At 39.0% G+C, this 13,345-nt stretch overlaps 1 protein-coding gene across 1 annotated transcript in view; it reads left to right on the top strand.

Annotated features, from left to right (window-relative positions):
- banp (BTG3 associated nuclear protein) overlaps positions 1–13,345 on the top strand; it is a 36,540-nt gene that overhangs the window by 18,614 nt on the left and 4,581 nt on the right. Inside the window, exon 12 of the mRNA XM_061722142.1 lies at positions 11,148–11,288. Within this exon, the coding sequence (XP_061578126.1) occupies positions 11,148–11,288 (141 nt within the window). The remainder of the gene's footprint in view (positions 1–11,147; positions 11,289–13,345) is intronic.

The following is a 13,345-nucleotide window of genomic DNA, read 5'->3' as shown; positions in this document are numbered from 1 at the left end:
TACTTTATATGATGGAAAGTAAGGTCATTATTTGGTTTTAGTTTTTCCCCTGTTTTGGGGGCTTATGAGGCTGCAACACTGGTTGCCATTATTGTGTAAAATGTATTCATACCGTTTTGTCATCAGAAGTCTATTTTCTCATTTATACATATCTGGCTTGATAATAAACATTAGTTTCATTATTAAATGACTATATTTTGGGCCTTGTTACAGAATGAGGGTCTGCTCCATTTTACCAAATGATATATTGCTGTTTTTGGAGTTGAGGAGACAGACTGTTAAAATGTTGAAAGGGGTACAGATTGACCTCTGTATGCCCTCGGTCCATCTATCATCATTTGTATTGCCACTGGAGACACCATGGAATGAGTAGAGCAGTATGTAAAACACACATCTCACTTGGTGGATTTGTCTTTGTTTGGTGCATTGCTTATATACGCAATGGCTTTTAGTTGTATGGTTGGAGAGAAAATAATAATTAAGAGAGAATTATTAATTCAATAAGGTTGCGTTTCTGTTTCCATGTCAGTTTTTCCCACTAAAACTCTGAACTTAGTGCAACCATGCAGTTGAAATTCGTAGCAAAACCAGTCAAAAGGGATCCAAAGTCCCCTAATAAAAACGCTCTCATGCAGACAGAAGAGAGAAGGCAGACCCATAAAACTATACAATAACTTGTCTTTTATTGCAGTTTCTCTCTTTCATAGCCTTTCTTATCTAGTGCCCTCTTCTCTCTGTGCTGTGATCTTACCCACCGCTGATGCAGACCAAATGGGAGATCAGAAGATGAAAAGACTGACTGATGATGAGAGAAGAAAGAGGTGAAAAATAATTAGAGAGGAAAGCAAAATAGAGAGGTCGTCTGGAAGACATGTTTTGTCCCACTGATGATTAAAAACTGACGTGGGTTGTGCTGTGATTCAATCACACCAATACAAAAACAGGAATATGGTCCTTAAATGAAATAAAAAATAATCAGTTTTGTGTTCATAGGCTATCCTTAAAACCACATAGATTAGGAAACATCAACAAGGACACTCAAATCTGATTTGACCACTTTCTTTTTTTTCTTTCTTTAAAATTTTTTTTTTTTTATTTCATTTTTGGCACGACAAACATTAACAGTATAAATGCACCTATGAATTATAATGCCTAGGTAAAGTACATTAACAAAAATAGTCCTAAAACAAAGAAACGCACACAAGAAAACAGATAATACAATGGAATCCTCATAACCAGACTATTCGCCATATCGATGCACCTCATGTTTCTAACTAGACTGTGTCTTATCTTCACATCCATCCAGTAGGGTGAAAACAAGTAAAACATACATACATACACAAACATATATACTGTACATATGTAAAAAAAAAAACCTGCACACAACTAGAATAAATAACATTACTCTGGAACCGCAGGGAAATCAAGCTTCTTAATATATGAGAAAAAAGGGGCATGTGTAGTGTAAAATTTGTCCGTGCACCCATTCAATGTGCACCTTATTTTTTCCAGTTTTATACAGTTTAATAGATTTGATCCAAGAGACATGAGTAGGAGCTGCAGAAGATTTCCATCCAAGTAAAATTAGGATTTGACCACTTTCAAATATAATGTAAATGGACAGTAAGGAAGATTGAACTCTGATCAGATACACCTAATAACTAGCTTAGGGTGCAATTTCAACAGAGCCTTAGCTGCTGCTGTCACTTGGCCTATGTGATTTACTACCAGGTGAACAGATCCCATTTCCAGATTCTAAACTTCTGTTAAAAGTATAAATGATAAGCTAATAATGCGGCAGCATTTACAACTTTTGAATATGTTCAGGCGGGTTGTTAATGCATTTCATCCTATTCTTGAACGATTGTCATAGGCTCTGTTTTACATCACGCCAGTATCGTCTTGGCTGCATAAAGCATTTTTTGTCCTGAAACACAGTTTCTGGTTGCATACACTCTGGTGCAGGTTTCCATCAAGATCATAGGTATTAGTTGGGGCTTGTCTTTCCTTTTTTTGATTGATCGATCATGGATCTCATAGACACTGCCTCTGACAACAGCCTATAACAATGCTTCATGAACATGACTGATAAACACCAGCTATAAATCATAACCTTGCTGTTAGCAATGTCATGATCGATATCCGGTGTTCCAGACATGGTACTTGAAGTTCTTTCCACAGAGCTGACTTTTTGTTTCTTTGAGCCAGGGAAGCTTATTCCTTGTTCCCCCATAGTCATTTCAATGCCATCTGGCAAATTCTAAGTGGACTGTCATGCCTTTAATTCAAGGGTTGTTTTTATTTTTTTTGTATTTAGCTATTTTGTAATACAGTATTAATTGATGGAGGGGTTCCATCTCCATACAGAGGAGTTTTGGAGCTCCGTTGGAGTGGCAGTTCTGTTCTTGGTTACTTCCCTGACCAAGGTCTGTCATACATCCTTGTTCAGTTTGGAGGTGGACCAACTCGAGGTGGAGCACTAATAGGTTCAAACCTCTTCCATTTCACTAATATTGAGGCCACTGTGCTTCTGGGAAAACACAAAGCTTTAAACTGGTTTCAAACATTTGTCCTGATATACAGTGATTCATTCTTTAAACTTGTAGGATTTGGAATAGCGTACTTCACATGCCTGTATACTAACTCTAAAGGTATGTACGATTACAATGTTCAACTTCACTTTGCTAAGTAAACAACAGTTTTCTCCTGGACACATCTCAAGGATGTTGTAAACAATTAGATTCGCAGCAAATATTCAGCAAATAGTTTTTTTTTTCTCTGGATTGCTAAATAAACACAAGTTCAGTTAAACACACCCATCCTACAATTTTGTACATCACAAATTTCAAATATTTTGTCAAATCCAGGCTGTTGCGTGTTAACCGTGGACAAAACCTTATGAATTCAGTAAATGTAAAAGCAGAAACTAACAAAACTAATCGAATAAAACCCACGGAAGAGCAGGAAATCCTCTGAGTAAGCCAGTATTTTATTTTTTTTAGAGGACTCTCAGCATAAGATATCATTAACTGGTACCATAACAATTCGAGGACATCTGGTATATCTCAAATGAGCTGTGAAGCCTACCTAATTCACTGCCTGTCATCAGGCCCAATTCGTTTATCAATGAAGAGTATCAATTCATCTCATCAAGGGCTTTACATGTGTTTGTCTTAGGTCTAAGCACAGCCCCCTCCACTTCATTTCATTTCTGTATTTAAATCTCTTCCATGCTTTCCTTTCACCACATTTCTGTGCACCTGTTGACGCATCTCAAGTAGCATTATTCATGATCACTGTGACGGGATCAGAGCACAGAGTCCAGCTGGGCGCCGGTCCCTTTGGCCTTCCTGCCAGGACCTGGAACTCACAGCACCCTAAACAATATTACACATTTTTTGTAAGAGTCAATTATATATGAGAGAAATAAAATAGAATGTGGCAGGATAGAGACTTAACTATTTGCTGTCTTTAAGCCTGACTCTTCTGAAGTCAGTTTGTACTTCCTGTGTTGGTTTTTGTGTTTGAATTTGCGTGACACCAGCTGAAAATATCAGCTCCATTGATCATTTAGATTTGACAATTCTAAAAACAAAGCAGATAACCAACGTATAAGGTTAACCTCACTGAATTAGGGAGACAGACTACAGGTCCGTGGCCGTATTTTTCTCACTTTTCCTTTTCTCTCTCTCCGCTTAAGAATCTTTTCCTTCATGAAAATGAGATGAAAAGATACAAACAGGATGTTTTATGACCAATCTTAAGTAGAAGGTGAATGCATGTAAATGTTCCAGGATTTAAAGGTCTGGTGGTGGATCATGTTTCAAAGGAGTAGTAATCTGTTTTGTGTCCTGGAGGTATTATGGTCTTGAGATAAAGGACCGAAAATCGGGTAATCCTTTTTTGTTTTAGACATGAATCAAGGTGTATATATTTGTGAGACAGCATGTATAAGACATGCAGTGGAGAGCACACACACTCGTGCTTTCTTTTTGTCTGTGCAGGAAAAGTCAAAGTTGCATGCTCTGTGAGCAAGAGGGACCAGATGTTTTAAACGTGTTTCATTGTGAATTAACATCACAGGCCTTGTGCAGCCTTGGCTTTCAAGTTGCAAATATACGGTGCTCCATCATCTTTACAATTTAGAGTGTGTATATAAACTCTGGGGTAGTCATAATCAGGTTCAGATAGAATTAATGTCACGTAAACATTTTAATCTGAGAATTTGAAACATATTTTTGCGAGGATTGGAATGATAGAAAAAGACCTTCACTAACTTGCACAAGAACTGAAGGGTGTTTTGTAACATTTATCAGTGCAAAAGGTTTAAAATGTAAACTGTACATGGTATTCACATCACCCTTCTCTTTGAATGTTATTGTGTTAAATAAAGAATTTTCCCAGAGAACGAGGAAAAACAGTGGAATTGGGACTTCACCCAAAATATCTTTTAACTAATGTTTTGAGGATGTACTGGCAGCAGTAGCAGGGACTGTATTGATAGATGCGATACTTTGATGAGTGAAAGACTCATCAAAATGAGCTGTATCTGCATTAAAGATGACATTTGCCATCAATAGCAGATCTGAAACCCGAACCAGAGATGTTGGCTCTGAGTTGGCTTTGTGCCAAAGGAAACGAGCACATTTGAGTTGTCTCAAAAAGCAGGTATTTGAAGTTTTAACTGTAGGTCAGTCTCAGGTCATTTAGACGTGTTTGTTTCTGAGATCCACTTTCCAGAAAATGTCTGATTTATAGATATTTGAAGTAAAGTGCCAGAGCTTAAAATGAGAGCTGTATCAGTTCAGTTATATCAGGAAAATAATGTTTGTTTAGAGAAATGTTTTGGCCTCCATTAATGTGCATACATTCTGACAGAATATTAGATTAAAAAATGCCTTGTTTTGATGGGTGCTTTGGGTAGTGTGATATTTAGTTAGTGGAGTTTTATAACCTGTGTATATCATTTTCTCTGCCTGCACTGAATCAAACAGGATAATTGGAAACATGATAAAGTCAACATCTTAAATCATGAAATTTACTTGCATTGTAAAAATGCCTTTGTAAATTAGGCATGCCAAGTCTATTTGTGCTAACACAAGTTGCATTTTCTTTCTTTTTGCTTTGAAGCTGCCTTATTCTTAACTATGGCTGTTATTTTTGTCATCAGTCCCCTTTTGATTTGCTGCTCTGGATCAGAAATCAAGTTAAGCTGGTTCTGCCATAAAAACCTCTGTGAGCAGCGCCTCAGTGTGACTCCAGCTTTGCTGTTGGGAATTGCAAAGCTAAAGATGCAAGGGAGGGCTTGATTGGTTGCAGGTGTTGAGCTGTGGTGTAAAAACAGTGTCATGGTGTGGGTGGGGATGGGAAACTCAGGTCACAAGTTCATTTATAGCATTTAAAACAAACATGTACTTCAAAGACATATGTAGTTGCTAAACACATACATAAATTATAATAACACTGTTTTTCACTCCCTCATTCAGTACAACTGTATGACCCCAGCAACAGTCAGAATAGCTCCGACTCAGGGCTACAATAAATGGCACTATTAACTAACAGTTAATGACTGCAGGGAAGCATATTTAAGCTAGTGTTTTCATTTCCCCAGCCCACACACAACAAGCTTTTAGAGGGCTGCAGTCTTCTGAGCCAATTTGCAGCCCGGCCTTGGTCTCCCCACTCCTTGACATGGACCCCACCTACCCACCCGGAGCTAGTGTTTCTGCTTGGACATCTGTCCGTGGTTGGCAATTACAGATGTTGTTGACAGCCGTAAAGCTGAGAGGAAGTTCCAGGCACTCAAAAGTCCAAATGTTTCTTTTCTCATTTCCATGTTTTGTTTTGTTTTTCTCCCCCCCCCCCCCCCCCCCCCCCTCAGATCTGAAAGAGAAGGGGGTATTCCTTTGGGAATGATAGGAACCAGATTTGTGGATTTGTGTAGGTCTTTTTTCTTGCAACATAAAGTGTGAACAGATTTTGCTTCTTCTGTGAAAAAGAATATGTTCCAGTTATAACTTTAGTGAGAAATGATAAATCTTAAACATCATCAAACATGGATGCACAAATACACAGTAACCCTAGACAGCTATGTCTGACCAGACATCATTATGAGCAATGTGGAAGCAGATGTTTAGACATCATACTCTTAGACTGACTCATCAAAGGCATAAACATTCAGTTTCATTTCTCGACAACCTCTCTGAGTCTGTGTTATTCAACTTCATTGTTTTCATATGAAGTCAAATGAGAATAATTGCATTTTTAACATCTTTGGTGAGCAGAAATGCAGGCATACTTGAAGGCCTTACATTTTTAGGGAATTATTTTCATTTACAGTGAAAATATTTTTAGTCTTTGAACTGTTCATGTAGTTATTTTTCTTTTTTTTGCATTAAGCCATTGTAGATTTTTTTGAATTGAAGGCACTGCGACATCAGTAATGTCCTTTTTCTTTGCAAACAGTCTGTCCTGTTAGCTTTGGAAGATGCCATTTTCATTACTCTCTGAGTCACTTATGTTCTTGGTCTTTTATATGAATTTCCAGCCTTGGGACAATCATGGACGACAAATCAATGATTTTCTAATTGTGAACAGTAGTAACCTACAAAGTTGATAGTTTTGTGAAAATAAGTTGTCTCTTTATTTTAAAATCAGTTTCTGAATGTTCTCTGATTTTTTTGTACATATTTTCACGCCAAGCTTTAAAGCATTCCACCCAAAGAGAAAAGGCAAGTTGTTCTGTCAAAGAAAGTCGTGGGACAGGATGTAGAGCCAAGAAGTTCCTGTGTAATCGCTGCAGAGATCTCACACACCATTCCAACTTTGTAAATGCTTTTGTGAGCCTCTGTGTGCTGCTCCTCACAGCTGAGAATGCAAACTGCTCTCAAATGGAGGATGAGACACTATATGGGTGAGACAAGTGTTAACATTCTCGAATGTCAACCATAGCATCCCTTAAACCCTGGTAATTGCACATTTAGATATACCATTTGAACTGTTCTTAAACATCACCCTGCTATGGTTTGTACTTGTACACATGGATAGCAAAGAGACAAGTACTTGGCTTGGGTTTTGTTTGTTGCCTAATAGATCAGTGTGACAGCCTAGAGATATGGATGCAACTCCATGGATATGTGCCATTACGAAACATTTAAGCAGCTGTTTTTTTATTTGAATTTTCACTGTTGCCGATGAGCTGTCTGAACAAGGTTTACATTAGCTCTTTAATAGATGATTCCTATGTCAAGCTTGCTGTAAAACACTATATTTAACCTAAGTGCTGTGCTATAGATGAAAACTAATGAACCTATAACATATAATAATATAGCTGTAACCAAGAGACTGTAGGCTCAAAGCAGGGAGTATGTTCCAGATCTCCTTGGCTATCATCAAATAAGAGTATTTCTCAACATGTTGACTCAACCGTATCTGCCAGATTATTATTTACAACAATGCTCCATGATAATGTTCCAAATGATTTTGTGTTATTTGAAATGAAATGCTGTCTTTCAGTCCAATTGAGTTCACCTTAGTTTAGTTTACTTCAGTTTAAAAAAATCTTTAATAGTCAGGGTAAAGTTCCCTGTTGTGCTGCTGACCACCTGATCAGACACACGGCCCTTCAGTATCATAAATTGTGATAAGTTCATCAGATAGTCAATAACCTAGGTAACTGCAGAGGCATCGACCCGTGATCTCGGGGGTTTGTCACATACCAGTGCAGGCTGAATTGTGTTAAATGTATTAGAGTGGTATCTACTTTCTGTAAATGTGTGGGCTGCTAGATGATGGCATCTTCAGCTCAGACTTCAGCGGCGACTAGCTTGTCCAGCGGTTCCCCGCCAAAATATCTGCAGAGCTGATGGCAGACATTTACTGCAAAATATACAGTTTAACATGTTGATATTGAAATCAACTATTATTGTTGTGTTTAGCTCATGCTACATTAGCACAAAGGGCTGGCATCCGCTGCAAGTCTGAAATGAGAGAAACACAGGAAAACAGACAACGGGCACACAAGCCTTTGAAATCTGCAAGAGAGAAAACAAACAGAAACGGGAACAGGCAGAGACACAAACGGCAACCATTTCAGGTCTCTGAAACTGAATCAATACTACAGTCGATGTCATATTTGGCATAGCCAATGGCGATTGGCTCCAAAAGCGAGTCGGTCTCCACGGGCCATTCGAGGAACTGCAACAAAGTTTCGCATGAGCCTCAACCCAGAAGTTCGATTGTTGAGTCTGAGTTTTAGGTGGTGTGGAGTCTTGCATATCTGGTCCAACAAGCATTCAGGACCCTAAGGCAGATTGTGTCAGGGGGGTGGTGTGGTCTTCTGCTGCTGTAGCCCATCCGCCTCAAGGTTCTACTTGTTGTGCATTCAGAGATGCTCTTCTGCAAACCTCGGTTGTAACAAGTGGTTATTTGAGTTACTGTTGCCTTTTTATCAGCTTGAACCAGTCTGGCCATTCTCCTCTGACCTCTGGCTTCAACAATGCATTATTTTGCACCCACAGAACTGCCGCTCAGTGGGTATTTTTCTTTTTTTCTGACCATTCTCTGTAAACACGATGGTTGAGCGTGAAAATCCCAGTAGATCAGCAGTTTCTGAAATACTCAGAAATAATAATAAATATAATAATATAATATAATAAATAAATACTCCGTCTGGCACCAACAATCTTGCCACATTCAAAGTCACTTCAATCACCTTTCTTCCCTATTCTGATGCTCAGTTTGAACTGCAGCAGATCGTCTTGACCGTGTCTACATGCTTAAATGCATTGAGTTGCCGCCATGTGATTGGCTGAATAGAAATTCGCATCAACAAGCAGTTGGACAGGTGCGCCTAATAAAGTGGCCGCTGAGTGTATATATGAAAGATAGTGAGTCACTGGAGTCACATGCAACTTCAGCCACATCTCAGTCAGTATGTTAGCACAATGTTGTTAAAAGATGTACTATATTAGATATAAATAAAATTAAATGGAGATGAAATTGAATTTTGACTGATGATACTACTGCATCCCCGATATTCCCCGTGTTCTTGTCAGTTTGTCAACGTTTTTAAAAGCTTTTTTTGCTAAATGTGGAATGTAAAGTTACTAGCAGCTAGAATATACAAAGTCCTCTTGCTTTCTCTTTGTTTTGCTGCAGCATCTCTTTCAATTTATGAGGGATTTGGGTTCTAAGTCTGAGTATTTGTTTGACTTTTGAAAGCTCAGTCAGCGGCTTTTACAATTAAACAAGATTACGGTTGTCATGGTTACTCATCATAACACATATTAAAAAGTGACAAATGCACCCCTCCCTCGACCAGCAAAACATCCAAACCATTCTTAATAAAATCTCTCCGAAATCAGTGTTTTAAAGGAAGCAACTCGATAGAAAAATCTCAAGGGTATACAGAGATGCACACATTATGGCAGGATCTCCTGCAACAAGCTGCCACCACCGTGGCGCCGTTCTATAATGGAGACCCAATATTTGACCCAGCTGTAACAGTCGTCAGCTATATCAAAAGCCTAAAACTGTCATTTTCAATCTTGTCAGTTCTTTAATTGTTCTTCTTGTGTAATTGCATGACTCATACAAACCTCTTATATTAATGGTTTCCATCAGGCTTAGTGGGGCCTGGCACGTTATGGTGATGAGGCAGCAGAATTTGTGGTAAAGTTGGCAATGTGTCTGCCTGGCAAATTGAAAATGAACCTTTGAGAACCATCGCCAACTTCGAACTTGAAAGCAGTCAGACAAGGGGTTTTAAGACACTTTGGGACTTAAGGATTAAAGGGTTTTTAGGGCAACAAACATCATCTGCAACTGAGGTTTGTGAGGTTTTGGTCTAGGCTTTCATATTCATCCTTGAGTTCTTACTGCCTGTTAAGTATGGTCTGGTGAGTCACAGAACCAAGCACAGCTGGAACAAGACTGAGGCGAGACAGATCTCTCATGGCAAAATTCTTATGAAACCTAAAAGAGATGAGATGTAAGAAAAGAAAACCGTGTTCAATTTATGGTCAGTGAACAAACCAAAAATTTAAATGAGAATGTTCTATCATCTCATGTAAGATTGTTCTAATTCAAAAAAGGAATCACCCCCACTTAAAAAAAATCAATCAATTAAAAAAAAAAAAAAGTTAAAGCTTTTGGCAACACTGGATTATATGGATTGTAGCATGTTATAGTCTTTTTCTGTCATATTAAATTTGAACATGCACAAGTGCAAAGATGGATGCACATTTCTCTCCATCAGTCTTTCTGCGTGTTTGCTCTGACAGGATAATGACATGTTAATTTATTTGTATGTTTGGTGTCAGATGGGAGTTAGACTTTGTAAATTTACAACTGTCCTCTTCTAATCTCAGGGCGTGTGCGCGTGTGCGCGCGTGTGTGTGTGTATGTGTGTATGATTTATAACTTGCACAAGTGTGAACATTCACATGCATCTTCGTGTTTGAAGATAGTTGTTCTGTTGGAACAGCATGACTGAACTGAAGGTATACTCAACTGCACAGTGGCCTGTAATTTGTGCATCAAAACCACAAGACTCAGTTGGTGCTTAGAAGACTTTCAACACTGGGAGATTTAAGATTTCCCTGCAATGTCTCACTAACCACCCTCTGCTACTTAAATCTACTTCTTTGTCTAAATACGGCTTGATGAAAATGAACCCAAATTAAGATGACAATGCATATTGTGTCATAGAACTTGAATGGATGTAGAGTTTCTTTCCAGTATGATTTCCTAATATATTATACATTTTGGAGGACGTGCATCAGAAGGGATGAAATATTTGCATTACTAGGATACCACTGCATGACTCTTTCCCTGCTGTATTTGTTTCAGTGCTCAGTGATAGCTGTGATAAGTAAAACAACATAAATACTCAAAAAAATAGCATAAATGAAATATTTTGGTAGTTGCTTTTATTTACTTATTGCTTCCCATATTATGCACTTTAAATGAGTGTGTAGTTTTTCAGACTCAAACTGATATTCGCAGTGTACTTGGACTGTCTCTTTTTGGTCCGTTGTGCTTTCAGAAACGACAGAATAGCCCACTTACAATAATGCATAAAAAGGATGTAAACTGTCACTTCTGCTTGACCATTCTGCTCCTCTCTCTCTGTCTCACCACCCTAGGTGCTGCGCGGAGCTCAGCTGATCGCTGTTGCGTCAGCTGATGGAGGAGCCACGACGGTGGAGGGCTCCTCCCTCCCGCCTGATATCCAAGTGCAATACGTCCAACTAGCTCCTGTTGCAGATCACACAGCGGCCGTTCAGGTAACACGCACACGCACACACACACACACACACACACACACACACACACACACACACACACACACACACACACACACACACACACACACACACACACACACACACACACACACACACACACATACCTCCCACACACACACCTCCCACACACACACACCTCCCACACACACACACACACACGCACACACACATACCTCCCACACACACACACACGCACACACACATACCTCCCACACACACACACACACACACACGCACACACACATACCTCCCACACACACACATACCTCCCACACACACACACACACACACACACACACACACACACACACACACATACCTCCCACACACACACACACACACACACATACCTCCCACACACACACACACACACACACACACACACACACACACACACACACACACACACACACACACACACACACACACACACACACACACACACACACACACAAATGTAAACTATTACATACTCCGGTACATGTACACTGATATTGGGAGGCTTTCCAAGTGCCAAACATGACTCAGACCCTCAATGGTAGTAATCTAAGTCTGTCTTTTAAGTTAAATTAAAAAAAAAAGTGATCAGTTATCACATTAGTTAAAACTTTATTACTCATTCGTGTGATCTTGTCTTTAATTATCATACATGTATCTTTTGAAAGCCACTTTAGTTTTTCTCAAATATGTGATGCATGATAATATATGGCTGAAATGTGTACATTTGTTAAAAATCTTAATGATATTTTGAGTAAAGCATGTCAGCGACATTTCAGTACTTCCACTTTTGTAAAAAGGTCCTATTTTGGAGTTATCAGGATTTCTGCAATGTTTTCCGTTAGGGACTAAGAAACATTTTTATAACATTTACTGTTGTTATGATAGGTGGACAAAAGGTAATGTAACATAAAGAAATACAGTGGTACTGCAGTGAGAATAGTGGTAATCAGTAAAGATGTTTGAAATAACGTAATATGCAACAACCACATGATGAATAAGGATGGTGTGCAGGCGCATGGCCTTTGTAGTGGTCACGTAAACTCAACAAGGGATTTCAACAACAGCACTGACCCATTTTCTTTCTTCTTTTGTTTTCTACAAATATGTTCCATATCACATTTCATTTTCTTCTTACTGCTTTTTCATTTGGAAGATGGCATGTTCCAGTGAGTGCCCTTTAGTGCTGCTGAGAGTCACATCTTTGTTGCATTGTTATAAGAAATGTGAAAAAAATCAGAGAAAGATGATTTAAAGCTGTTGGAAATTTCTGTTCTGACAAGGATCTCTGTGCAGAGCCTGTCGTGTGACTGATCATATTCACCTCTCTGTCAGACATACGGACAACAAATGTGCTGCCCAGCCGTGCAGAAGGTTGTGGAATTTCCCCAATAAGACTTTGCCCTACTCAGTGTGGGTCTGTCTCGGTGTCCTTTTGTTGTCCAGAGCTGTCTCTGTAATTGGTCCCCCAGTTGTGCGAGTGCAGAGCTGGTCATACTGAATATGTGAATCATGCTGAAATACTGTTTAATTGTTTTGGATCTGTTCTCTGTAGTGTTTGGCACATTGAGCAATCAATCTGTTTGCTTATTCATCTGATTTGTTTGAATGACTCTTTACTTTAAAAAGATGGCATTTTTTCCTTAATGTTTGATTATACGCAGATCTAGACAGAGTCAACAAAGCTGACACATGTCTGATCTGTCACAAGTGCCGATTTCAGCTGGGCTTCAGTGAGGCCACATGCATGTGCTTGGGGGCAGAATACCAGCACTTGATAACATTCAGGTGTCTATTGACTAAACAAAATGTAACCTTGGAAGCATCAGAGGCATAATAATATACAGTAATATTTACCCCCCCCAATTGGGTTAGAATACCGGGAAGGAAAGATAGCAAAGGACTCACAACAGTGTTGTGTAGTTGGAATGATAGATGGTTTGGCTGCCTGCTGCAGGGTGTGTTGTTATCATAGTTGGGTTTTGATGTCCAGAGTGTAATTGCCAACTGTCAGGTCAAAGTTAAGAGAGGTTTACACT

The sequence above is a fragment of the Cololabis saira genome, chromosome 5, assembly GCF_033807715.1.
Source record: "Cololabis saira isolate AMF1-May2022 chromosome 5, fColSai1.1, whole genome shotgun sequence".
NCBI classification, from domain to species: Eukaryota; Metazoa; Chordata; class Actinopteri; order Beloniformes; family Belonidae; genus Cololabis; species Cololabis saira.
This window is presented reverse-complemented; position numbering and strand designations above follow the sequence as displayed.